Genomic DNA, 26626 nt, shown 5'->3' with positions numbered 1-26626 from the left:
CGGTTCTAATCCCGGCAGCCCCGCTTCCCTTCCAGCTCCCTGCCTGTGGCCTGGGAAAGCAGTTGAGGACGGCCCAAAGCTTTGGGAACCTGCACCCGCGTGGGAGACCCGGAAGAGGCTCCTGGCTTCGGATCGGCATAGTATCGGCCCGTTGCGCTCACTGGGGAGTGAATCATCGGACGGAAGATCTTCCTCTCTGTCTCTCCTCTCTGTATATCTGCCTTTCCAATAAAAAAATAATAAAAATAAATCTTTAAAAAAAAAAGGTGATATTACAGAAACAAAGGAATAAGACAGATATAAAACATATAGGAACCGATTGAGGCATATTTTCTACCTTGTAATTAATTACATTACATGTAAATGGAATAAACTCACCAATTAAAGTCGGATAATATCAGATAAAAAATAAAAACATGATCAGTCTATATTTGGGTTAAAAGAGTCATAGATTGAAAGAATGAAAGTTAAAGAATGGGGAAAATTATGCTGTGCAAATAATAAATGCCAACAGGATGAACGTGGCAGTGGCTATACTAGTATCAGACAATGCGGTCTTTAAAATACATGCTGATATTAAAGACAGTAAAGAATGTCTTGTGTTGACAAGATCAGTTCATAAGTCAGTTAAAACAGTTCTAACAGATAAGCATCTAAGAGCAGATTTACAAAACACATCATGGAATTACTGCAAACTGGAGAGAGAACCAAACAGTACAATATAGATTTTAATAATCTGTTCTCAGTAATGGATAGAATAACTTCAGAGTACCAGCAAGGAAACAGGAGAATGGAACAATCTTCAGATAAATCTATTCTAACTGGCATCTTTAAAGCATTCTCCCCAAGAATAAGAGAAAACACACTGTTAACTGCACACAGGACACCCTCCAGAACAGACCAAGTATTAGTCCATACAGAAAATATCAATAAACTTGACATTATTGAAATCACAGGGAAAAAAATTATGTCTAAGCCCAATGAAACGAAATTGGAAAGTATGAGAAGAAACTTTTAGAATTTTACAAATGTGGGAATTAAACCACATGTGAAAAAAAAAGCCAAAGAAAAAATCACTGGGGAAAGCAGAAAACTCCATTTAAGATAAATTAAGTAAAAAATATATCAAAACTTAGAAGATGTTAGAGATGTGGTACTCATGGGAAATCCACAGCTGTACATGCCTGCGTGCGCGCGCACACACACACACACATACACACACACAGAGGGACACACACACATACACACAGAGGGACACACATACACACAGAGGGACACACACACACAGAGGGACACACACACACATACACATACACACAGAGGGACACACACACACACATACACATACACACACACATACACATACACACAGAGGGACACACACACACACAGGGACACACACACACACACAGAGGGACACACACACACACACAGGGACACACACAGAGGGACACACACACAGAGGGACACACACATACACACAGAGGGACACACACACACACACACATACACATACACACAGAGGGACACACACACACACACATACACATACACACAGAGGGACACACACACAGAGGGACACACACACACACACATACACACAGAGGGACACACACACACATACACATACACACACAGAGGGACACACACACACACACATACACACAGAGGGACACACACACACACACATACACATACACACACAGAGGGACACACACACACACACATACACATACACACACAGAGGGACACACACACACAGAGGGACACACACACACACAGAGAAAGTGGGAGAGGTCTAAAAATGTAACACAGCTTTTCACATTATTAAAGAAAAGACCAAACTAACATAAAACAGAAATAAGTATGAAAAAATCATGACAACTAGAATGCAAATAAACAAAGTGAAAAGTTGATTATTTGAAAACATTAACAAAATTAGCAAACTATGAAGATAAGACTCAGTTCTACTAAATAGGAATGTAAAAGAAGACATTGGTGCTGACACTACAGAAATGAAAAGGACTGCCAGGGAACAGGGAGAACAGGTGCAAATCAATGAAAGAGATTATCTGGAAAAATTCCAGAAAGACATAAATTACCAAAACTGACTAAAAAAAAAAAAAAGAAATAGAAATCTGAATAGGCTTAAAACAAGTACAGAGATTAATCTAATGATTAAATCTATATATATGGGACCAAATAGTTTCCAAATGTTTAATGCAAAATTAACTCCAATGTCTCAATAAATAAATAAATAAAACCAACAACCAACAAACCACTTTCATTTCATTCCAAGAATGACATAGCTTCAAAGGCATGATAAAACAAGTTAAAAAGAAAATGCACAGAGTGGATCGAATATTATATCTGAAAGTCATGTACTGAGTTAGCATTTGTGATCTATACCAGGTAAATAAAAACTCTCACTATTCGACAAAAAAAGTAAAAAGACAAACAACCTAGTGGAAAAATGGGCCCAATTTGAGCAAATATTTCTCCCAAAACTGTATGCCTAAAAAGCAAACAAAAATGATCAGCAGCATTGGTCATTAACTAATGCAAATCATGACAGCAAAACACCACTTCATTCTTTGGGATAGCTACAATAAAAACTAATAAACAAAAAAGAACAAACATGGGCAAGCCTGCGGAGAAATCAGAACCCTTATAAATTGCTAGTGTGATGGAAAGTGGTACAGGTTCTTTGGAACACAGTGTGACGAAAGCTGGCTCACTTGTTCAGTACTGCTCCTCCAAAGAGTAATCACAGAACTACATGACCTAACAATTCCATTCCCAAGTATGAGCATATCCCAAATGAACTGAACACACGTGTCCACAACAGTACGCGTGGGTGTGCCTGTTCACAATAGCCCAAGCTTCAGGCAACCCAATGCCTGTCAGCCAGCAAAAGGGCAAGAGTGTGTCCACACAAAGGGATAGCACTGAGCCATTTAAAGACATACCAATACATGCCACAACATGGAACAACTTTGAAAACATTCCGCAAAGTGAAATAAGTCAGACAGAAAAGATAAGTGTGCGTGTTTGTGTGTGTGCGTGAGAGAGAGAGAGAGAGAGAGAGAGAGAGATATTCCATATATAACAAGTCCAGAATGAAAAATGCTATAGAGACAGAAAATAAGACTCTACTGTTGCTAAGGCAAGGGACAATGTAACCAAATGGGGTTTCTTTTGAGGAACTGAAAATGCCTGAGCTGAATAGTGTGATGGATGTGTCACCTTGTGAATACAACCAAAAGGTAAAAAAAAAAAATCACTGAGCTGAGTATTTGTAAACAGGGAACTATAGTTAGTGAATCATATACTACTTTATAAAAACTAAATGGCCCAAATGGTTTAAATAACAGACACTTTAACACAAAAGAATTTTGATTCCTTTTATATCATTTATTTAAAGTGAATCAGAGTAAATACAAAAAAACATTAAAATTAGAAATATATTAAATTCAGAAACCACATATGAAAAGACTTATAACTGGATATATTAAAATGTAAGACTTCTGCATGATACCTGTAACATAACTGCAATCAAAGAAAAGAGGTAGATCAAGAGAAAACACTTGCAACATATAAAACAAAGAATTAATATCTGGAATTTCTAAGCAAATCACTATAAAGGTGGCTGAGAGATAAGAAACACTTTCTAGTTTACATAATTATAAGACACTCAATAATAATAAATGTTATACAAATTAATCATTAGATAATATGAAAAATACAGAAATATAAGACTATATTTCTAAGTATTTTCTGTGTGAAAAAGAAGTATTCACATGAACTAGTGCAAGCATAAATTGGTAAATTCTTTTTAGAAAGCATTTGGCAGTGCATTTCAAAATATGCAATTTTAAACATGGGGACTCTAAGTAAAAATCCTGGAAAAAACTGCAGATGTACACAAAGTGAAATGTAAAATATGCTTATACAACCACGCTTATTATAGCAAAATGCTAGGATCCACCCAAATGTTCCTGTGCAATCTCTTTGTTGCATAGCACCCCACTCCCTTTCCAGGATTTCAAAAACAGCAAGGTAATTTCAGGGAAGAAATTAAGTAACCAAATAATATTATAACAAATCCCACTGACAGGAAGCAAAGTGAACCTAACCACTTCCTGTAGACCGAGCTGCTGACCGTGACCACCTCTGCGCTGGGGACCGGATATCAGGAAAAGGTCAAAGGTCGAGTGGGCTTCCATTTGCCAATGTATTGCCTTAACTTTCACAAAAAAGGAATAGCGAATCTATGATTTGCATAAAATATTAATTTCTAAAGTACATGTCTTCTTTATGTGATGCTACTTGATCTATTTTTAAATAGATGAAATAACAAAATTCTTACCTTCCAAATTTTCTATTTTTTCAATGTTGTTTAAAGCCAAATTCAAATATTCAAGCTTCTTAAGTTTACTAACATTTTCTGAAAAAAAATATACCAAAAAAGTGCAATTAATTCACCTTCAAGATAGAAGACATTTCCACATAATCCACTGTAAAAAATGTGATAAAGAGAATCTAAGGAGTATTACTCTGATTACCAAAACCTCGTTGCACCTCCACCTCAGATGCTGTGGTTGCCTACGTAACATACAATCTTCCTTCCATCATTCAGATGGAGCCCACGTTTGATCAGGCCTACTCAGCCCCAATCCCAAAGAGTTAGGTTTAACCAAGGTTGGCCAGCGCATGGCAAGCCTATCTCTCGTAGGAGACAGCTTCTGGCATTCTCACGGTCCAGGACAAGGCATGTACACCTGCTAACCCCAGTCAGCTGAAAGGACAAGGCCCACACTTCCTCCTTGGGAACATCTTCTCTCTCTTTTTCCTCCTCAATAAGACATTACTATCTCTACCAATACACCAGTCACAAGGGCACTTGCTATAGAGTAAAGTCCATTTGGTGCCTGGCAGAGTAACAGGGAGAAGCAATCAACCAACCCTGGCAGCCACCCCACCTCTACTTTTACAGCCGGGGATAAGACAACAAGCTTTCTTCCTATTAAACCACATGGAGTTGGGTTTCTTTTATGTGAATCCAGAATCAGCCTGGTGCAGGATTATCGGTTTTCATAAGCATGGAATCCCACATGGGCAGGCCATCAAGTAGGAACAAGTCAGGGCATCATTTTAAGACAACCAATAACATAACTTACCTGGCTGGACACTTACTACAAATTAGAGCATTCTAGGCACTTCACATATATTATCTTATTTAATCCTTATAACAACCCCATGACGAGTTGTTGTGTTCACTTTTGGGAACACCAAGGCACAGAGAATTAACGCACTTGTTCAAGGCTGAGCAGGGGCACCAGGAATTTTGACCCCAGATCTGGGCACTCAATCATTTTAACAGCTGTTTCCAAAACGACCTGAATGTAGAAAACTCAGCTATGGAATGTGCATTTGTGACAGGCTCGCTTAAGCAGTGGCTCCTTGGCCCATGAGTCAGGGTTATATTGGAGAGCAAACCCAATGCTATATATCAAATCATCCACATGTAATTTGTAAAACATCACATAACTATTCCACAGACCTGAGAATAATAGCTTGCCTCTCTGAGCCTCAGTAATTCATTATTAAAAACTAGGATTTTGAAGTAAAATACTAGGTCCTCATGACAATGAAATTGAATCAGTAACAGTGAGGTTTATAAAAGTCTCTGTAGCGACATCCTAACATTTAATAGCAACTTGGAGGTTTGCTTCTGCCAGGTATTATGACAGATAAAGCATCTACTCTGCATCCTGAAGAAAAGCACTTAAGGGTAGCACTGGTGAAATCACAGCCCACACTAAAACACAGGTTCAAAATATAATTCCCATGTTCTCCCTTTGAACCTGTGTTTTATTGCTATTTCTCTGAGTGTGTATGGCTGTATGTATATATGTATATACCTGCTTGACCAATGAACACATAAACGCAACAGCAGAAATCAAGTTGCTCAGGGGAAGATTGCTTGGTAAGTATGAAGGCATAGAACCCCTTGCAAAAACAAAGAGATGTGACATTTCGGCCCCAATCATTTTCAAAGCAGTTCCCACCAACTGCCACCAACAGTGGCCCAAAGTCGCAGTGGGCCCGATGCCTCGTGAGGCGCCAGACGCTCTGTGGCCCTCAGCTGTACCCAGGCGTGGGGCACACCCAGAATCTGTTGCGAAAGCAGATTACTGGAGGCCACCCCCGCAGGAGGCTCTGCACTTTCCTGGGACCCCAGATGGTCCTCAGCTCCCACTTGGATCAACACAGAGCAGCACCTTCCTCCGCAGCCCATCTGGATCTCCCCGTGCTTTAGGAAATGCAACTGCTTGCAGATTTCTAGTTCAATGGTACAGGGGCAAGTCTGGATCCTACAGAAGTAGTTTTACTTGCTGAATAAGTGCCTTGACACCTGTGATTGGAGCAGAACCTCCCCCAGAAAATCCCATTATTAGGATTTAAAAGAGTGCTTAATTTGAGAATACTTTGGAAGCAAAAATCCAAGCTTTCTTGTAGCACTGAAAAGGACTGAAATGCTATGCTACTAATTAGTAATTGTGATGGACCCAGCTGCGGATATTAAAATTTCCAGAACTCTTTTAGACCTTGTTATTAGGGATGTTCTTTAATGCCCCACAAATAAAAGCCAGTGGCTGTCTGTAACAACTTTTTAATTGAACAATGTGCCAGAGACCCTAGTTTCTGGTTAACTAAAAGGCTGAAAATATCTATCTGAAGAAATGCATGGAGAGTTTGAGTAAGTCTTCAAAACATAATGCAAAGCGAGGTGTTGTCTTTTTTTTTTTTTCTTACAATCCTGGAGCCAGTTTGCAATTGTCAGCGAACTAGAGGCAACCACATCGCCAGTGCTGCTCCATCTCGGGAGCACTCACATCTGAGCCAGACTTCTTGCTGGTGAGGGATGTGTCGTGCACTGTAGGATGGTTGGCACCATCCTGGCTTCTACTGACAGAACGCCAGGAGCACCACCCTCACACACACACACGCACACACACACACACACACACACACGCACACACACACACGCACACACACACACACACACACACATTTGTAGCAGACAAATATGTCTCCAGACATCACCAAACGCCCCAGTTGAGAATCACTGCATATCATCATAGAAACTTGACCACCTCTGTGCTGCGATGCCAAAGCACACACGGGCTAGCACGTTTTGTCTCATCAACCGGGACGCAGCCCTTAACCTCCATTCTCTTCTCCCTTCTACCCCGCTGCCTTCATGTGAGTGCTTGGGACATCCCATGGAAAGTAACGCTGAGGATCACAGCAGCACCACAGCATTCATCTGATACACACTTACTCATGATGAGCATAATGCCCAGCACCTCGTTTCACGTGATCTATACATCAATTCTGCATGCTGGCACTAATGAAGGTTTGGATACACTGACAGTGTGATTTCACACAACTTACAAATGGCATGAGCAGCGTTCAAAGCCAGATTTATGCGCTGCAGAGCCTGGGCATTTTCTTACCACTGAACTACGCTGTTGCTTCTCTGCCTTAGGGTGTTCCTCCTGTTTCCACATTCTACAGCCTCAGTTAGAGTGACTTCATAGCCCTGTAGCCATCAATTCACTCTTACAGGGGGAGACACCGGAAGTAGGAAAACCAACTTATTTTATTTTTTTTTAAAGATTTATTTTTATTATTTTTTCATTGGAAAGGCGGATATACAGAGAGGAGAGACAGAGAGGAAGAAGATCTTCCGTCCGATGATTCACTCCCCAAGTGAGCGCAACGGGCCGATGCTATGCCGATCCAAAGCCAGGAGCCTCTTCTGGGTCTCCCACGCGGGTGCAGGGTCCCAAAGCTTTGGGCCGTCCTCGACTGCTTTCCCAGACCACAGGCAGGGAGCTGGAAGGGAAGCGGGGCTGCTGGGATTAGAACCAGCGCCCATATGGGATCCCGGGCGTGCAAGGCCAGGACCTTTAACCACTTGCGCCACCGTGCCGGGCCCAAACCAACTTATTTTAGAGAAGAAACTGGGCATAGTTAATCATGCTCTCTTTCCTGGCTTTTAGGCTCTTCCTGTCAACAAAGAAGGTAACGTATAAACCCCTCCTTCCATAAAGCAAGGACTCACCTGGTGGGAGACACTGGGGGGCTCAGTTCTGCATGTGGCTGGATGGATATGTTGATCCTGAAGACAGAATTTGCAAGTCTGCTTTGCTATAGGTTTAAGTCATATTCTTCAAAAAAGCTTCATCAGTTATAATACTGGTATATTTATCTTTATCTATATAACTCCGCTATTTACTTCTATATTTATTTTAGACTGGAATCCCGTCCCTATCCAAGAAATGCCTTAAACATGAAGCATGCTTGAACTGGCTAGCACAGTGTGCAATAACCAGACTTGTTCAAGTCCTACATACTCCATTCAGCTTTGCAATGTGAATAAAACCACAGCAAATGCCTACATTATATCCTCCTCTTTGCAATTTCAAAAAAAAATAAATAAACATGCACCTTTTGCCTCTTTAAATGATGAAGTCAGTGAGTTTGTATCCTGCCTCTAGCTTCTCTCACAACTCCTTGGGGGAGATTGCTTTGGCCAGCGATTTTCACAATACCTGGAAGTGGCCCGGGGAAATGTTGTGCACACCAGCTACTGAGAGCTGCCTACCAGCCCAGTTAATCTTTTTTTTCAGTTAGCCTTCCTCTAAGAACACTGCATTTTCCTAGGTCTTCCATTCAGATTGCTAAAGAAAACGAGAGACCAAAGTAATGAGACTTACCAATTTTCCCAATAAGATTATTCTGAAGATAGAGAATTTTTAGATCTCGGCACCATTTGTCAATGTGTTCTAGCCTTTCTATTTCTTGCTGATGTAAAGAGAGTTCCTCCAGGGAAAAAATTACACAGTCATTGTGCTCCGCATTCCGTCTAATAAGATCTTCTGTGACTGAAAGAAAATGTGTCATATATTATATTTCTGTCCCCCACTGTTCAACATAGGGTCATTGCCTTATTAACTCATTGCACATTCTCTGCAGTAAAACGTCAATGCCCCAGGCCCAAGCACTTCTCAATAGGAAAGAGATCAGAAAAATCCTGCAGGAGCATTTGTGACAACATAATGTGAATGAAAGGGGAGAAAGAGCAATGGCAATATCTCTAGCCATATTTATTTTTGTATATGTAGGGTTGACACACATTTTGCTGTAACAATGGAAAAGGAACTGACAGTAAATGGTTGTAAAAAAGATGATGTGGAATCTTGCAGTAGTACCATGTCCAACTGGAGAAGATTCAATAGCTGAGGGAGAAACTTTATCCCTTGAGGCACAGTTGGGAACAGAAAAAAAAAAAAAAAACATAATAAAACCATCTCTCCCGGTCGTTCATTCATTTAACCAATATTCAGCAATCTAATTAGTGACTCTTATAGCTTTTGCACCAAAATCTTTTAAAGCAGCCATCATTTGTTCTACTTCCAGGAGGAATAAAAAAGCTGCTCACAGGAGCGAAGATGAAAACTTCTAACAAGAGGGCGATGGACCACCAGGCTGTCCAGAACTCAGAGGGTCATGAACTTGTGGTGGCCATTGTCCATCATTGTCCACCATTGGAGCCAGGAATAAAGCCATAAATCATCATCTGCAGATGATGTATTGGAATCAAAGAGGTAATAACAATGCCCACTCCTACTAAAAAATGTTGATGGCGTTGGCCCATCACATTCTAGGCAGAATATGGAACAACTGCATATCCACTCCAGGAGATAACAAGGATTTAATTATTCTAGATGCTTTAAATGTAGTAAGGTATAAACACATAGTGTTATCAGTTATATTCTCTAGATTGGGAATTACAACCTGGAACATTACCGTTTTCCACAGTCTTGGTGGGAATCACTCAAGCCAGGAATTAAATGCACTGTCCAGCATTTTAATTATCATTTTTTCCATAAACTGATGCATATGCCTCGACTTATATACTCTCATCCCGTATCCCAACTGAAGGCTTAGCTTGCTATAATCTACCTGGATACTGCCTTCACATGAATAACTAATTTATACATACACACATGCCCACCAACGGAGGGACTCAATAGTGGAGCTATCTCAGTGGCAGCAATCATGTACAATGCAGGCAGAGAGAAGAAGATGAAGAACCACCAAGGAAGGTAGAACATGAAGGTCTGGGATTGCTCAGTGGCTCTTTTCTGAACTCTTCTATAATAAGCAAACTGCTGTGTAACATGTCGTTTCACAGCACTCAAGAATTTTTTGCTATGTAGTACTGCTTTACCTGTAATGGTAAGCATCAGAGTACAGACTAGAATCCCCAAGAAAAAATAACAAAAATGTCTACATGGTCACAGAGATTAATGTTCCATGCTTTTAAATGGAAAAACATTCTGCAATTATCCCTCTCTAAACTTAGGCCAACTATTCTAACTCTAGGAAGGAAATTTCTATTCCAAATAACACAGCATTGCACTTACATAACATCAATGTAGGAACCTAACAACCGTCTCAGGGAAAGCTATTGTGGTATAATAGTTGAGCCACTGCTTAGAGACCGCATGGGATCAGGTGCCACCTTTGCTTCCACTGTAGTTGCCCACTAATGTGCACTCTGAGAGATAGCATACGATGGCTTCTTTACTTAGATCATGGCCATGCATGCAGAAGACCAGGAAAGAGTTCATGGATCTTGGCTTTGATCTGGTCCAGTCCTGGATGTTAAGGGCATTTAGGGAGTACAGGATGGGGGAAAAAATTCTCTCTCTCTCTCTCACTCTTTTTCTCTGTGCCTTTCAAATATGAATAATAATAAATAAATAAAACTGTGAATAGCATTTATAAAAGCAATTCTGAAGCACTAATACATCATTATGAGTATATCAACAGAAGTGATATTGCAATATCTATTATGTAGTAATTTAGAAGAACAAAATCCTGATGTATATGAGAGAGATTCAAATGTAGAACTTTCAAATAGCAAAATGCAAGACTCTCCTGGAGTCTAACTGCCTCACCAGGAAAGGTGCCAAGCACCATGTCCCTGCACGGCTGGAGGGCAAAGCACAATTAGAAACTCGCTCTCTGAAAGATGCTGCTGAGGAATCTCAAGATTTAACTCAACCACGTCAGCCAACTGTGGCCTCTTTCCAACTGTAAAACGACTCTGCAAGGAGGAGGTACAAAAGACAGTAGGAGGTGGCTGCTGGGCCCTGTGTGCCTTTTGCCTCTGCAAAGCTTTTCTGTGCACTGACCAAAACTCCCAAAGCCAACAATTTAGTGTTTACTCCTTCATACTATATATTATGCTTTGTAAACAGCCCTCTCTTTCTCACTGCATTAGAATAAAGACCACCAACACGTGTCCATGGTACCATTGGAGGAATTTCCAACTATTGAAAGACCTAACAACCACAGATATGGAATAGAGAGGGGATAGAAAGACAGGGATTATTAACAGGAAGGCGACCGCTTATAGTAGCAAAATTCCTTTTCTTTAGTAGTTTTCAATAGACATTTTTTAAAAATCATATTGCACATTTACTGTGACTTACCAACTCAGACCACTGTAGCGAGTGTCAGTAGCTGTTGGTTACCCTAATCCACTGATACCTTGAAGGGGATGGATGTAAAATGCACTACTAAAAGGCACGAGGTTAGAAGGGGCAGTGGCAGAAGCATCCAGATAGTGAGTGCAAAGAAGGGAGTGACTGGTGTTACTGAGTAAGAAAAAGGAGGACAGAAAGCCTTGGAGAAGGAAAATCTCGAGCTGAGTCCTGACACAGGTGCTGGTTTGCCAAACAGAAGAGGAAAGGGCATTCCAGGCCAGCAAGGACCACCTGCACTGCTCCCTTCGCCCTCCCAGGCTCCAGCACTAACTCCCCCAGCCACAGGACCTCTTCAGCAGACTGTGCTCAGTTGCCTGAGTCCTCAGCCAAACCCCTTAACCATGCTGCTGCCCCTTCCTGGAGCAGCCCAAATCCAATGAACAGTTAGTGTGGGACTGCAAAGGCCTCGTCCTGCACCCCAACTTGGGCAAGTCTGAAGGTCCAATACAAGGTTAGAGTGCCTAGAGATGGTTAGCTGAGGCCTTTCCTGAAATTCACTACAGCCCAACTTCCCCTCTGTCCACTGCTGCTTTCCTTCCTACCCATCCCAACAATGCTGCTCAACAAAACCTCCAACACATCAGCTTCTACTTACAGGTCTACCTCCTGGAGCACTTGGCCATTCAGATGATAGCTAAAGGGGCCCCTGAAAGCAGACACTAGGCTGGGACAGAGTTCTGGAGGCAAATCACTTGCCACAGAAGTGATGGTATGGCTACCACAGTGGCAATCGCTGGGACACAGGCCCTGGCACAAGGCAGTGGTGAGGCTCCTAAGATGCACTCTGAACAGAAACAGCACACTAATAGAGCAGACTTACTGGCGAGTGTCATGTCAGACATCAGAGGAAGTGTGGGGGAATCTGCGACTTAAAGGACAGGTGTATTGGGCAGCTGGTGTTAAACCCAACTGATAAGGAAAGGTGGAGAGAGCCAACTGCGCTGTAAAACCATCTGGCAACACCTAAGCAAGCTTGCCATTTCCTGAAATAAAAGGGCAGAAAGTGGCTGAGGACCAGGACCTAGAAGAGCAGCAGAGGGGCCCCCCTCTGGGCACGACAGAGCTGCAGGACAGCAACTGTCACACACTGCTCCCCTCCCCCAAGACAAAGTGCAGACAAGGAATGTGAAAAATACATTGGGTGTCAGAAAATCAGAAAAATCAGAAAAAAATGACAAGGCATTTTTGACAAAATGGAAACAACAGCGTATCAAAAGTTGTGAAAAGTCACTCAAACATTCTTGGGAAGGAAATTTACAAGTGCTGAATGCAAGAAAAGCAGGTTTCAAACATCAGCTTCCACTTTAAGAAGCTAGCAAAAGGGCAAGGTACCCTCAAAAAAGCAGGAGAAAGCAAATAATGAAAATGACAGCAGAAATAAATGAAAAGGAAAGCAGAAAAAAAACACAGGGAAAATCAATAAGAATTAAGGTGATTTAAAAGAAAAAACAAACATTGGTTGACTTCTAGTCAGACTTGAGGAAAGAGAGAAGACATAACTAGTGGGTGTTAGGATTAAGAGACCTGGCATTACTGGATCCTAAAGACACCAAAAGAATAACAAGCGAGTAGATAACATAAATGGCCTTAGGTCAGTAAATCGGAGAACCTGGATGAGATGGATAATCTCTTTGAAGAGGCAACCAAACCCCATTTAAGGAGCCACCACGTGACCTGCTCTGTATCTGTTGAAGTAACAGCACAGGTGGCTAAACCTTCCCCCAAACAAACCGGCATGGGTATCGCTGCTGTTGAATTCAGCTAAACACAGAAGGACCAATTATATCATTTCATGTATGCAAACTCTTCTAGAAAACCAGAGACGGTAACAAGAGGCAGCAGGCCATTGGCCGGGGGAACACAGGGCAGGCGCACGCACACAGCTCCCCGGCACCAAGGCACTCTAGTGTAGTCTCCCATGGGGGAGATGGACACCTCTGTGGGCTCATTTCCAAGCCCTGACTTCGTCTCGGGGCCTCAGCGACCTCACCCACTAGTATGAGTGACAGCGATTCCCCTGGCTTGAAAAGTTTGCAGGCCATGCAAGGTAAGCAAGCTACCCGGGCCTGGCACCGGCGAAGCCCCCGCTCACAGCAGCAGGTGCTGCTTGGTCAGTGTACCACTTGACCTCCTAAACAAGCCATGACACTCAGCTGGTTTCCTCTCTTTTGACATACGTCTCAATTCTTTGTGTGACCCACAATACTTGGGTGAAAGGCCCTACCTTTCTTTCGGGCCTTCCTTCTCTTCTCCCTGTACCCCGATTATTTTTCTGCTACAAATGGGGCCTTTCTGGGCTGCCACGAGCCTCCCCAATTCATTGCTTGGGAGAAGCCACCAGCTGCCCTCCAGCTAAGCTCAGGGTGTGGGCAGCCCCCGAGGCGGTGCACAGGGGTCTGCCTTCTCAGCAGCTGGGGGCCAGCCCACCCCTGCCTGGTTCACCAGCCAGTGTCTGACTTGGGTTCTCTACCCATAAGCCAGTGACCTAAGAGGGTAGGATTTAGAGAAACACCAAGGCAAAGGATGACCCAGAAGGAGAGGTCGAAACGATTAATGAGCATAGAAGGTCTTGGAACCAGTCCTTGGAGAAACATCAGAGATGGTCGAGGAGTGGGGCGTCAATATGCCCACGTCACTCCCTCCACCATGGGCTGCCCGGCTGCCCTGACCAAAACCCTATCATGTACAACACACACACACACACACACACACACACACACACACACACACAATTTAACTGCCATCTGTGGAGATTAAACTTGTTGCCCACAACAGAATGGTTGCTCCCCAGCCCCTTGAGGTCTCAATATATTTCTGAGCAGATATTTCTACCACACACACCGTGTGTTAAAAACAATACTACCATTGCCTTCACTTCCCAGGTATGCAAGCTGAGCCCAAAGTACTGACTGCTGCAAGTCACACCAGCAGGCCACACTGCCCCCACTCCCAGGATGGTGACTAGCCCACAACCACACAGGACGACTGCCTGGAAACCCGAGTGTCCGGCCCAAAGCCCAGGCACCTGCCACTACCCCCTTCCTTCAAGTCCAGGGTCCTCGCCCCCGCCCATTTCACAGGTGAGGCCACAGGGACCCTCCAGTCAACGGAGCACCAACACTGCCAGGGCAGGAGCGGGGACCTGGGTGCCGCAGGGAAGTGGCCGCGGGGGTCCGAGGCTGGCGGCAGTGAACGAGGTCGGGAGGGAAGAAGAGCGCTTACTCCGGCCCATGGCGCCGCTCAGGCTCGCGGGTCGTGGAGACGAGACCCTGGAGAGCCGGGGACTCCCTCCACGCCTCACAACGCGCCGCTGTGTGTCCCCAGCAGCCCGTGGTCGTCATAGCAACGGGACTCTACGGTGGCCGAGCAGGTCAAGAAAGGCTGAACGCTGGAGGAGCGGTGACTCCGCGCGATCCCTCCAGATCCAGCCTCCACACTTAACCAAAAATCTCAGGGCTCTGATTTCCGGATGGGAGCCATCTCCTAGACATTTGCCTCTCAGCCTACCCCGCGCTGTTTACTTTTCGTATTTCATTTAAAACTTTCCGAGTAAGACCTGGATTTCGCCCGTTAGCCTCTGTGCCCAAGTCTGCGGGATGAGGATTAGCAGTAGCTCTGAAGGATCCGGTGCAGCTCGAGTCAGGTAATATGAGGGGTACGTTTTATAAACAGAATAAAGTAAGATGTTACTCTTCTGTTTTCATCTCTTTGAAGTCATTTACTCAACACCGGTTTCCTGTTTACAGAGTTCCAGAAGAAAATAAAAATAGATTAAAAACAAACCCAGCTGGGACCCCTTCCCCCAGTGTTGCTGGGAGGGACAGGGTGTGGGCCCCTGCAATCCTGGCTAGTTCTCCCCTCTGTTCCCCAAGGTTCCTCTGCATCCTGCACACCTCAGCCCAGCGCTAGTGAGGCAGGAGGGAGCCATCTTGGAAAGGGAGACCTGGCTCCCAACAAACATGAACCTGCTAGCACCTTGCACGCCCAGAGTCCACGACTGTGACAAACAGATTTCTGCTCTTTATAAATTACTCAATCTCAGCTATTTTGTTATGGCAGCAAAAAGAATCTAGGAGTGGTGGTGGTGGTGGGGGGGGGGTTCCTGTTAGCTAATCAGAAGGACTGGAAAAGTTTATTTTATTCATAAGTAGGAAAACCACGGAGCTGTCGTTCTCCCTGGTAGAATGCTCTAGAATCTGCTCAAGCCTTCTGTGCTTGACACTGCCCACATACTTTGAAACTGCTGTCTCAGGCAGTTCTCACAGCAACCCTCAGAAATAGGTCATGTCATCGTTAATGCAAATCAGGAAGCCATAGCCCTGTGCTACCAGAATAAAAATCTTGTTCCAAAACCTTAATTCTCTACCACACCATTTTTGAGCCTACGAGCTACTTGAAGGCAGGGACGGAGTTGGTTTTGTCTTTGTTTTTCTTCCTCCTGATCCTTTCAGTCAGGACCTTTGCTGACAGGTGCTAGGAGTCTGTAAGTACTTGCTCAGTGCCTGAATGAATGAGGTGGTGATCCAGCCATGCTCATTGGGAGAATCACCATCATGTGACTTCAGTAGAGCCAACGTGGATTATCTTTGTCATAAAGGGAGTAGGTTAGTCTGTTGTTTGTTGCAGACTTTGTAACTAAAGTGCCTTTTTTAGTGCTGGATTCTGGGGATTGGATCAGGAGTCTGCATCTGCTGAGACCCTTGTCTGGTGTCACAACAACATAGCAGATTGCATCACAAGGCCAGATGATGTACAAAGGAGGATTGTGTGAACAGGGAGGAAATAAAAGGAGAGCCGAGAAACACAAACTTGCTTCGTAATAGCCTGCTGTTTTGGTAAGCACCTCAACTCCCTGGCACACCCCCATGAAACAGGAACTAATTCCTGCCAAGGGAGATGTCCCTGTTATCTCTGCGTTGCCTGCTGTGAACCACTTGCTAATAGTTCTACCATTTTTCAGTTCTGTGACATTGGGAAGCACAGCACTTCTGACACTGCATCTTTGTAGGACAAATTGTATCTGGCCACAGTAGGGATCTAGCAGGCTCCCCAAAAAGGGTATCATTATTCTTGTCATTATTCTTGTCATTATTCTCTCATTATTCTTGTCATTTGATAGTTCCTCCTTTTGGACTTTTTTAAAATTAATGTCTAAGAAACTAGCTGTTTCTGGGGTCAGGGTGTTGATAAATTGCCCTGTCCATCTAGGAGCACAACAAAGCCTTGGAGAATAGAATGGGGAATCCAGTGAATGTCATTTGTCCTTGCTGGATCCAACATCACCATCCCTGCATTTCTTTAACACAGGGAGCCCGTGATGTATGCAGAACATGAGTGCAATGTCCTGCAATAGTTACAGTACACGGACAGGAAGGAAAATTGGGCAATACATCACGCTGCGATGGCTCCAAGTCAAGTTCATTTCACTCTAAGTGGATGAAATAATTTGAAGTAGAATGACGCGCACATGTGCAAATCATTTTTCCAAAAAGGTTCATTCCTTTGGCTTCTGGAAACATAATAAAATGAAAGGAGCTTCCTGGGAAACTGCACCTGTGTTTTGTGTTTCAACATGAAAGAATTAAATCCAGAATAAATAGGAATTCCAATAATAACATTAAAATACTCTTCCTACTTCTCTTTTGCTGGATTAATTCCAGGAACATTGACTTAGAAAGCTATGTGGTTCACTTTGTTTCTACTGTTATGCATAATTTAGCATAGTTTATGGTACGGTTACAATTCCATTGTGATTTGTGTTAATTTACCTCCTCAAAGTGTTTTCGTTGCAGCTGTGTTGCAAGTAAATCAATTTCCTGTTTCCTAGCATCTCTACAGTTTCAGGCTCTTCCTAGTCCTTCTTTGCTCTCCACCCCTGCCCCACCCACCCTATGTCAACTACTTTCCTTTTTCTTTCATCTTTAGATATTTACCAGTGTCTTCCATACACCAAGCACTTTGAGAAATAATCTACACAACACATGTAAAATTCATAGCAGACTACTTGACAGGGAGAAAATACCCAGAATGGGTTAAATATTCCTCCTTTGATGATAAAAAAAAAAAAAACTGCCTTCCTTAGACAGGGATCTTAAGATACAAGTGTTGTTTTTCACACTATTCAGATAAAGAAACTCAGGCCACTTTGCATCAGTGCAATGAAAAAGACTAAACAAATTGCCAAATAGTCCACACAAATCCCCGCATCTTCCAATGACTGACTTCTGGCTCATGGATCCCGGAGACGCATCATAAAAGTCTGACTACTCCAAGGTACCACGTTGGTGAATCCAAGATTATATGCCCCGTCTAGCCAGAGCCCAACCTTCCAGCCCTCCCTGCCCAGTCCCAGAAAGATGCTGTCTTGTTCTAACAATTGAATATCACCAAATGACTTCTGTCAATGCCACACAGAATAGAGCAATCACAAGCTGAACCATGCCAGACTTCTTGATGAAAATCATAACATTCCTTCAAAATATTTGTTTTTAATTTGTGGGTATTTAATGATGCAGTAAAAACACGGCTTAAGTATTGGAAATAACTGATTAGGAAGTGGACTGCCTGTTCTACTACCTCATTTGATGGGATAGGCCATTTTCTGTAGGATTTTCAGTTCCTCATTTAAGTGGGAAGCTAGGTTCAGTGATTTCCAAAAAAAATTTTTTTTCAGAAACCCAAGTTTTCTTTTCCAGTCTGAATATTTGAGGCTGAAACATTAATCGATAACTGAACTAAAGGGCATTATGGCAATGGGAATAATGATTATCTGTGTAGACCTAGAGAAAGAGCACTCTTTGACAATGTTTGATGTTGAAGAGAGGATACATTGGCCCAGATCATAGGAAATTCCACAATAGAAGAATTTGAAAATCAATGATTCAAAGTCTTACACCCCTCAGACCCTCCCTCAGAACAGCCAGCAGGAGCATGAACCACCAGGGTGGTCTCTAGGGTTTTCTCTCAGTCCAGAATTCCATAACTCTGGATTCTCTTCCTGCTTAAAAAGTTATCATAAAATATTAGAGTGTGTATTAAATCCCATTAACTGAAATTAAACCAAATGCTATCAAAGCCCATCCTTACTCATCTATTTTAACCTTCCCATCACATCCCCATAGCACCTCAGGGAAATTGGATTAATATCCAATTAATCATTGCCGAGCAATGATCTCCCAAGTCTTATTGGGGAGCAAATCCAGGTATCACTTTTCAGCTTTTGCCCTCAGTCCTGAAACAACATACTATGGGACACATGACCTAAGTCCATTCGTGTGGGCCCTCTCTTGGTGAAACTATACACAATGGGCTTGGGGTAGGGCACCCCTGTTGTGTCCTGACTGCACCATTCTATCTGGAGGTTGCTGGCTGGGTTTCCAGCTTTATGACTCTCCAGAGATCCAACCCATTGCAAATCTTCAAATTCCCACTTCAAACTGTGAAGAGCAACTGTGAAGTCTTAAAGAACACTTTCTCCATCTAGAATTTCCCTCATTACTGACGCCATCTGCAATTTCAGAGAAGTCTTCAAACTACCCGCAGTTTCTACAATTCACTACAATGATATGTGGAGTGTAAAAGCTGTTATTCTCACCAAAAAAGGGTATTGCAGGAAAAGGTACAGATTAAAATCACCCAGAGGAGGACATATGCAGGATAGAGAGCAGAATCTTTGGTATTTTTCTCCTCATGAACCCAAGACACAATACTCTTGGAATGATATTGCATGATCATACATGTGCGGTACTGCCATCTGGGACATCTCACCTGAGCTTTACTGTCCAGGTTTATCTTTAGTACTTCATCCTGTAGGAATAAATGATTGTCTGATTGCCAATGTAGTTAATCTCAGTCTCTAGGTCAACTGACACCTTGTGACCCAGAACACCTTCCCTCATAGCATTATTAGACTTTCTGGCCTAGAAAGAGTCCACCCCAAGACTACCTGAGAATGGTTGACACTTGCCTCAAATCACATGTTAGACTAAGCACTGAGCCCCAAGGTCTCCCAGAGAAGTGAGCAGTCCAGGAATTATCTCCTAGAATCTGCATACAATGCCAGCACTTCTCTACAGTCAAGACCAAATGGAATAACACAGTAGTTTCAGTCTTTTTGGTTCTCTTTGCAGGCTCATTTTCATTTCAGCTAACATTTTAGGCCCTTCTGGTTCTAGGAGACATCCTACCTATTGGAGGAGAGGGGAGGAGCAGGACCAATTCTGTCATTGTGTAAAATCGTACCAGAAACACCTGTATGCACAAAATAAAGGCACTGTTGATTTGAGAAAGATGATGAAGATGGCAAAGATTTTTCCATGGCTAGTTTATTTGTTTCAAGTTTACAAGCATTTTTTTCCCTAGAACTTCCTAGAAGACAAGCATAACAAGTGCTGAAGGTCTAAAAAAAGTTATAAAAACAAATCTAAAAAAACGTTTTCACTAATTTAATTTTCTTTGAGAAAGAGTAAACAACACTATTCAGTGTTAGCATATCAACACATGGGACTAACTCACAGGAAACCTGGTGTTCCCAAGATGATTACTTGAGAACTACTGGGTACAACTAATTGCAGGTAAGAATAGGAATAAAAGAAATGAACAAAAATTAAAAATGTCTCTGAGAACATTAATTCTTCCAAATATAATCTTTAAGGCTGCTTGAAATGAGATTCCTGGGTAAATTGCAAGAAACTGCCAATTTCACTAATGATAATAAGTTTATTTTAATTGCTAATATATTCCTAATTACTCTAGTCCTAAAATGTTTACTTCCCTGTCAGTCATGTTCTTTGATTTCTGTTCCTTGTGAAATGACTTTGTCATATCAATCAAGTCTACTGGCAGCCATGGAATATGATGTCACCTTCCTTGTCATACAGCTCTGCTGGGCACCATTTGTCCCAAAAGCTGAGAAAGAACTCTCTCACCAAATCTTCTCATGCTTCAACTAGGGTTGTGTTAAGGTCTTCAGAGGAAGACCATGGAGAAATGCATCATTTTCAATCCAACAAAGTATGTATTGTCCACACATGCGTGTTAGTGCTAACCTTGATCACCTGCTAGAGATGCATTTGTCGTATTGCCGCACTCCTCCCTCCCGGCCCCCTTGCCAACCTGCAGTCTTTGGAAGAGATGAATCCACAGAGCACACCTTAAGGATGGTGAGCTATGTTCCAGCCATGAGAGTAAGGAGTGCTTACATATATCACTTGGTTTTCTGTGCAGGAGTCTGGTCCTCTCTGTTAACTTACGTAGTCAACTAATTAATTCCACTACTAAGAATTCATGAATATTTATGGAGTTAAACTCCAGTGTTATTTCATTTCATTGACTTTCATTTAGTTCCTTTGTCATGGTGATGTGCTTCCACGATCATGTCTTGTTTCCTCTTCAGCATTGTCTTCACCAGTGACTTTGCAAGATGCCTTGGCATCATCCCATGTACTTGCACTGCCAGTTGTAGAACTAGCCACTCTCCATGAAACCCTGCTTTCTTTGTTGCAGGATGACACCAGACACCCAGATGTGTTTGAGGGAGGTCCCTGTGGATGGGGCACAGTGTAAAAGAGTGAGTTGTTCTGGACAAAACGGCAGAGCAGGGCCATGTGGGAGATGTAGCACCTGACAGTCCATAGCAAGGCAAGGCCAACTTCGGGTAAAGTGGGAAAATGATATAGTTTGGTCTACCTTTCTTTGGAAATTTATCTGCAGGACTGAATGCACTATGCCTGGTCATCAGCAATTGGTATTGATGACAGATTTACATCCAGAAGGAAGCAGAGTGGCGTTAAGACAGATACACCTCAACCAAGCAATAGTTCTGATGCCAGATCTCAACACACCCCAGTCACTATACAGCCAAAGCACAACTTTGCCACCAGTGCTCCCAAGGGCTCACAAATCCTAAGTGCTCACATCCCCAGCTGACACTAGCTAGGTATCAGGGACATGATGATGCTCTTGATGGAAATGGTCACTGACCTGGAGCTTGCAGTCAGGAGGAAGACTTGGGCTATGGGCTGAAAGCTGTGTAGGGAAGTAGAAACCAAAGGCCACTTAGAGCTTAGTATGTCTCTGTGATACCCTAATAGAGGTGGAAACAGCTACTGGTAGGCGCCTCCACTTTAGAGTCCGTTACTCTGATCTCACTGTCTGCTTGCCTTACTCACGTGACTATGATCCTCTGAGTTGCATAGCCTCAGAACCATGTAGGGGCTGACAGTGGAAAGGAAAGAGGGGGACCCGGCATGAGCCCAGTGGCTAAAGTCTTGCCTTGCATCTGCCAGGATTCCATATGAACCTCGGTTCAAGTCCCAGGTGTTCTACTTCTCATCCAGTCCCCAGCTTGTGGCCTGGGAAAGCCATGTGGGAGACCCAGAGGAGGCTCTTGACTCTTGGGTTCAGATCCAGCCGTTATAGCCACTTGGAGAGTGAATTAGTGGACAGGAGATCTTTTTCTCTGCCTCTGCTCTTTGTGTATCTGCCTTTCCAGTAAAAACAAATAAATCTTTTTTAAAAAGAAAGGAAAAACATGGAAAGAAGCAAGAGAGAAAACTCCCTGATACACTGTGTGAACTGAGGTTTAAATCATGTCCAGGTTCCCTTTGATGAAGTTCCCTTCATGCTAATCTTTATGGTTTCTATCTCGCCCCTGTGTTGTGGGTGAGGAGTGCCATGACATTGGTGCAACGTGACAGCTGATAGCATTGCACTTACAGTTGGTCATAGCAGGGAGCTGGCCCTATCATCTTGAAGAGCTTTCCAGCTCCAGCAGGGCAGTGGCAACATGACTGACCCCAGATGGCGACTGGCTCAACGTCTGAAATTTTTCTCTCCTGATGGCCTGTTTTCCCTGTCTTGTCAACCTTCCCATCGCGTCCATGTCCTTGGAAAACCAGCAACTCGCTGGCAGTGGCTCTTCTTAACTATAGGATGGTGGATAATTTTGCTCCTTCACTTATTTGAAGTTTCTCTTTTTTATTTAAATAAAATGATGGTGAGTCACTTGCAAAATAAAAAAAAATTAAGTTAAAGAGGTTATTTTTAAAGGCGCTCCTTTTTGTTGCTATTATGTAGGCTGATTTTCTCTTCATCTTCTCCGTGCTAATGAAGTGCCACCATGCCTCTGCAGCACCGCAGCACTTCAGAGAGGGCTGCAAGGGATGACATCACATTGGAGATGAAGAAAGAGGCTCAAGAAAGCTGTTAAATCCAATAACACAAAACTGCAAATGGCAAAAATCTACAACAGCACAAGGCTACAAATGCAGGGCAGCCAGAAATCTATGTCTTTGTCTGCAATTCTGTCTGAGTCTACACCCATCTGCCTTCCAAATCACTGGGTGTTTTTCTTCTCTACCTTGTGTTAAATACTGGAGGAAACATTTTTCCAGTTGGATTAACACAGCTCTGGCCAAACCTCAGTCAGTTACTGTCTCTCCATTCTGTCATCTCACTACTAACCAAAAGTTTTCCGTGACCCTGAAAGAAATACCACAACTTCTAATACACCACTAGTACTAAGAAGTACAGTGATAATAATGACAGTGATGCTGACATGATGGAAGCTCCCACCTTGAAAGAAGTCACTGTGCATCTGTATTGTGGTTCATGTTAAGCACTTGTTCTTGAGTGGATTATTGTAATTCTCATAAAATACTGTGCATCAGTATTTTGTCATGCCATTTTAAAGGCTAGAAAATTAAAGCTTCGAAAGTTTAGTTGTCTTATCCATGTGATGCAGCACTGATGTAGCAGGTCACAGCCCAGCTGAGCACCGGTGGGATTCCACAGTAAGAGTGTCTCACGCTGGTTTCAGGATTGTTGACTGAGAGTCAAGCATCTTCGCTTGGGGCACAATTTGGGGTGCCTGCATGCCACATTGGAATGCTTGCATTTGACCTTAGCTTCCTGCCAAATTCCCTGCCTCCTGCTAAGGCATGCTCTGGGAGGCAGGAAAACATGGCCCCAGTGGCTGGGTCCCTGGCACCCAGCTTTGGAGTGCCACAGCTGCTATTGTTACAAGCATTTGAGGAATGAATCAACACATGGGGTATTTCTCTTTCTCTCTCTCTTTTCTCTCTTTCTGTATCTCTCTCTCTCTTCCTTTCTCTCTTCCTCTTTCCCTCCCTCTCTCCCATTGAAATAAACTAAGTAAATAAAAAAAACTCTGTGTGTGTGTGTGTGTGTGTGTGTGTGTGTGTATGTGTGTGACTCAGCAGAAGAAACAGGGAGTTGGGGAAGGTGCAAGCTTAGAAAATGGTCTTTGATTTTTTTCCTTTCACTGTGAAAAAAAAAATAAAAATGACAGAAGAAAATGGAAGTGCTGATGTTGTTTCTTTTCCCTTCCCTATAGCAGGTTACTCTCAGTCTGAACTTGAGCTACATCCACACAAAGGTAGGAGGTTTCTATCCAGCTTGAGCTGGAGGAGAAAAGTCCTTTCTCACCGCAATGCAAATGCAACATGTTATTTGGGTCGAAAATGTAAGTCTTAATACACCAGCCTATATTTCTCCATTCATGTCATTTTCTTTGTTTTAAGTTCCCTTTAAAGCTAAAAAATGGAAAGAAAATTATGCAAATAATTGCTAAGTTGCTCCCACACCCTAAGTCCCCCAACTAGCTCTCTAGCAGGTGTAGCTTGCAGCTGTAGCAGACTTCACCCAGCATGGCACAGATGGAGGCAATACAGCCAGCACAGTGGGCTCTATTTTTTTTTCTTTTGTAAAAAGAAAAATCTCGTCAAATCTCATCAAGGCCTGCATTGAGGCGAAGTGTGCCAAATTGGCAGGTGTCTGCTGTGTCATGTGAGCAATAGTGGGATTCCTTTTAGAGGTGGTGATTGGCAGCCCCTTATAGCACAGAGATCATTTTGAACTGCAGTGTCTTGGAGTAGCTAGAAGAGGCCTGTGCTTGGAGCATTGTTGTCTGAGTGTGGGGCTGAGCAGATTGGGGTAGATTGCTCAGGAGCCTCAGGAATCTGTGCTAGACAAAGTCCATCTGCATCTCTTACACATTCAGAGTCAGGGCAAGGCATGCTTCCTCTCTGAGATCTGTCTCATCCTTAAAGTGGGGATGGGTGTGACAGAGTTCACCATATTTGTGCTCTCCCCCATTCTCCCTTTCGATGATGGAACTCATCCTAGAAGGGGAGGAACATGTCACACCCAAGCCTCTGGTAATTAAGAGAGAACACACTGGGTGTGTTGAGAAGCCACCGATGATTGAAAGTAAGGTTTCAAGGTCAAGGAGAGCTGGCTGGATCCTTCAGTTCGTACGCGGATTGCCTGTTGGTACAGCTGACAAAGAATAACCCTGGCTAGGACAACAGTGAGGGTTATAGGTGAGGTAGATACAGCTCCTGGGGCAAAGGTGATGTTACATTAAAAAGGAAAGCTCTTTGAGGAGCGGTGCTGACATAAACCTCCACAGAGATCTCTAGGTCCTCACAGGGAAGTCAATTTCTTTATTCTGTTGCATCTCATTCATCCCAACTCACTGAGGAACCATATTTGAGGAACTGTAGATCAAAAGATAAAGGTCATGGCCGTCCATCAAAGATGGCTGTTCTCATTTAATCATTTGGATCATGTAAAACTCTGCTGGGTTAGCGTTTGGGGCAAGAGTGAGTCATACGGTGTTTGATCTTCAAGGTAGCACACCGCGCTCACAAAAGCCCTTCCTGACAGTAATCTCTAGTCATGAGAAGAGAGGCTAGATACTCCCTTTCTGCTGCACACACACACATGCACACACTTCCAGTGTTGGCCGTCTCTGTTGGATGAGACCCATTCATTCCATGGAAACTCTCCACTGAAAATCATCTACTTGCAAATGCTAATCATATCTACCAAAGATCTTCATGGCAACATCCAGACTACTGTTTGGCCAAATAACCAGGTGCCATAGCCTAAACAAGTTGACACAGAAAATTAAACAATCCGTCTGCCAACAGGTGTTGTTGAGGAAAGTAATAGAACATATGGTGTGAAATTACCAGGATCAAGCACAGGATAGGTTCTTCAACGATTCCATTTCTGATAACAGTTTGCTTTGCTCTATTTTCTTTCTCTCTCTTCCTATTGTTGATACTTAGCATATCTTTTTTTTTTTTTTAACGTCTTAGCTCTGTCTTCTCTTGAGAACAGAGGACTACAATTTTTAGTCAGGACTCAGAAGAGGAAGTCATCAGAAATCATGAAAAGTTTGACTCTGTAAATGTTTTTAAATCAATGCACTAGGAGGAGGGAGGGATTCTGGAGTGTCTTTGACACCTGAAATCACTTGCTCTGCTGGTTCTCTCTGTTGTGATATTGGCTCCATGAGAGCATTATCACGTTCCTTCACTTAAAAAAAGGAAGGTTGGGAGAAAGAAAAGAAGGGAGGAAGATGGAATGTGGGGAAATATCATTATATTCTTACAATTGTAACTATAATATACATGGAATTTCTTCTCTTGGTAATGATATCACATTAGCATTCACTTTAAAACCTGAATGCCCTTTCAATACTATTTTTGCTACATCTCATGGGGGTTGATATTTTTGTTTTTATTTTCATTCATTCAAAAAAAGGTTTTGTTTTTTTTCACGTTAGTTTCCTCCATGACATAGGTCACACACCAGCATTGATTGTATCAGGAAGGTCTGATTGTCTTTTTCATTTCTTCTGTGACACATTGGTCATTCAATAGCGTGCTATTTGACTTCATGCTGTTGTAAATTTTTCTGGTTTTCTCTCTGTTGTTGATTTTGTTCTATGACTATATTTAAGAGGATGCATTGTAACTGTGTCGTAGAGTCTATCACATATAGATGTGAAAATACAATGCAGTGTGCAGCTCTATTTCCAAATCACAGATGGACTCCCAATGAAACTGTTGAATATTTCTTGACGATAAGATGCTGAATTCTCTGCCATTGTCCACGACTACAACGTCAGGATACACTTAGATAGCAGAATGATGGACTTGTGACTGATTGTGAAGGACTAATTA

At 42.8% G+C, this 26626-nt stretch overlaps 2 protein-coding genes across 3 annotated transcripts in view; both read right to left on the bottom strand.

The window, feature by feature from the left end:
* Positions 1-15667, bottom strand: part of DNAAF11 (dynein axonemal assembly factor 11) — an 82463-nt gene extending 66796 nt beyond the window's left edge. The window contains exons 1-3 of the mRNA XM_040979261.1: positions 14853-15667; positions 8790-8957; positions 4370-4447 (exon numbers count right to left, since the gene is read on the bottom strand). Of these exons, the coding sequence (XP_040835195.1) occupies positions 4370-4447; positions 8790-8957; positions 14853-14862 (256 nt within the window). The 5' untranslated portion in view covers positions 14863-15667. The remainder of the gene's footprint in view (positions 1-4369; positions 4448-8789; positions 8958-14852) is intronic.
* The window catches only part of TMEM71 (transmembrane protein 71), a 65542-nt gene continuing 43314 nt past the window's right edge, over positions 4399-26626 (bottom strand). Inside the window, exon 10 of one of the 2 annotated variants that reach the window (XR_005883755.1) lies at positions 4399-4447. Coding sequence is in view for 1 of the 2 variants with exons in the window: in XM_040979272.1 (XP_040835206.1) it covers positions 8939-8957 (19 nt within the window). In the remaining variant the exon portion in view is untranslated. Of the gene's footprint in view, positions 4448-8900; positions 8958-26626 lie in introns of those variants that run through there. The other variant, XM_040979272.1, reaches the window with a different exon arrangement.

This window comes from Ochotona curzoniae, unplaced genomic scaffold (genome assembly GCF_017591425.1).
Source record: "Ochotona curzoniae isolate NIBS_2020 unplaced genomic scaffold, NIBS_Ocur_1.0 contig_3190, whole genome shotgun sequence".
Lineage (NCBI taxonomy): Eukaryota > Metazoa > Chordata > Mammalia > Lagomorpha > Ochotonidae > Ochotona > Ochotona curzoniae.
This window is presented reverse-complemented; position numbering and strand designations above follow the sequence as displayed.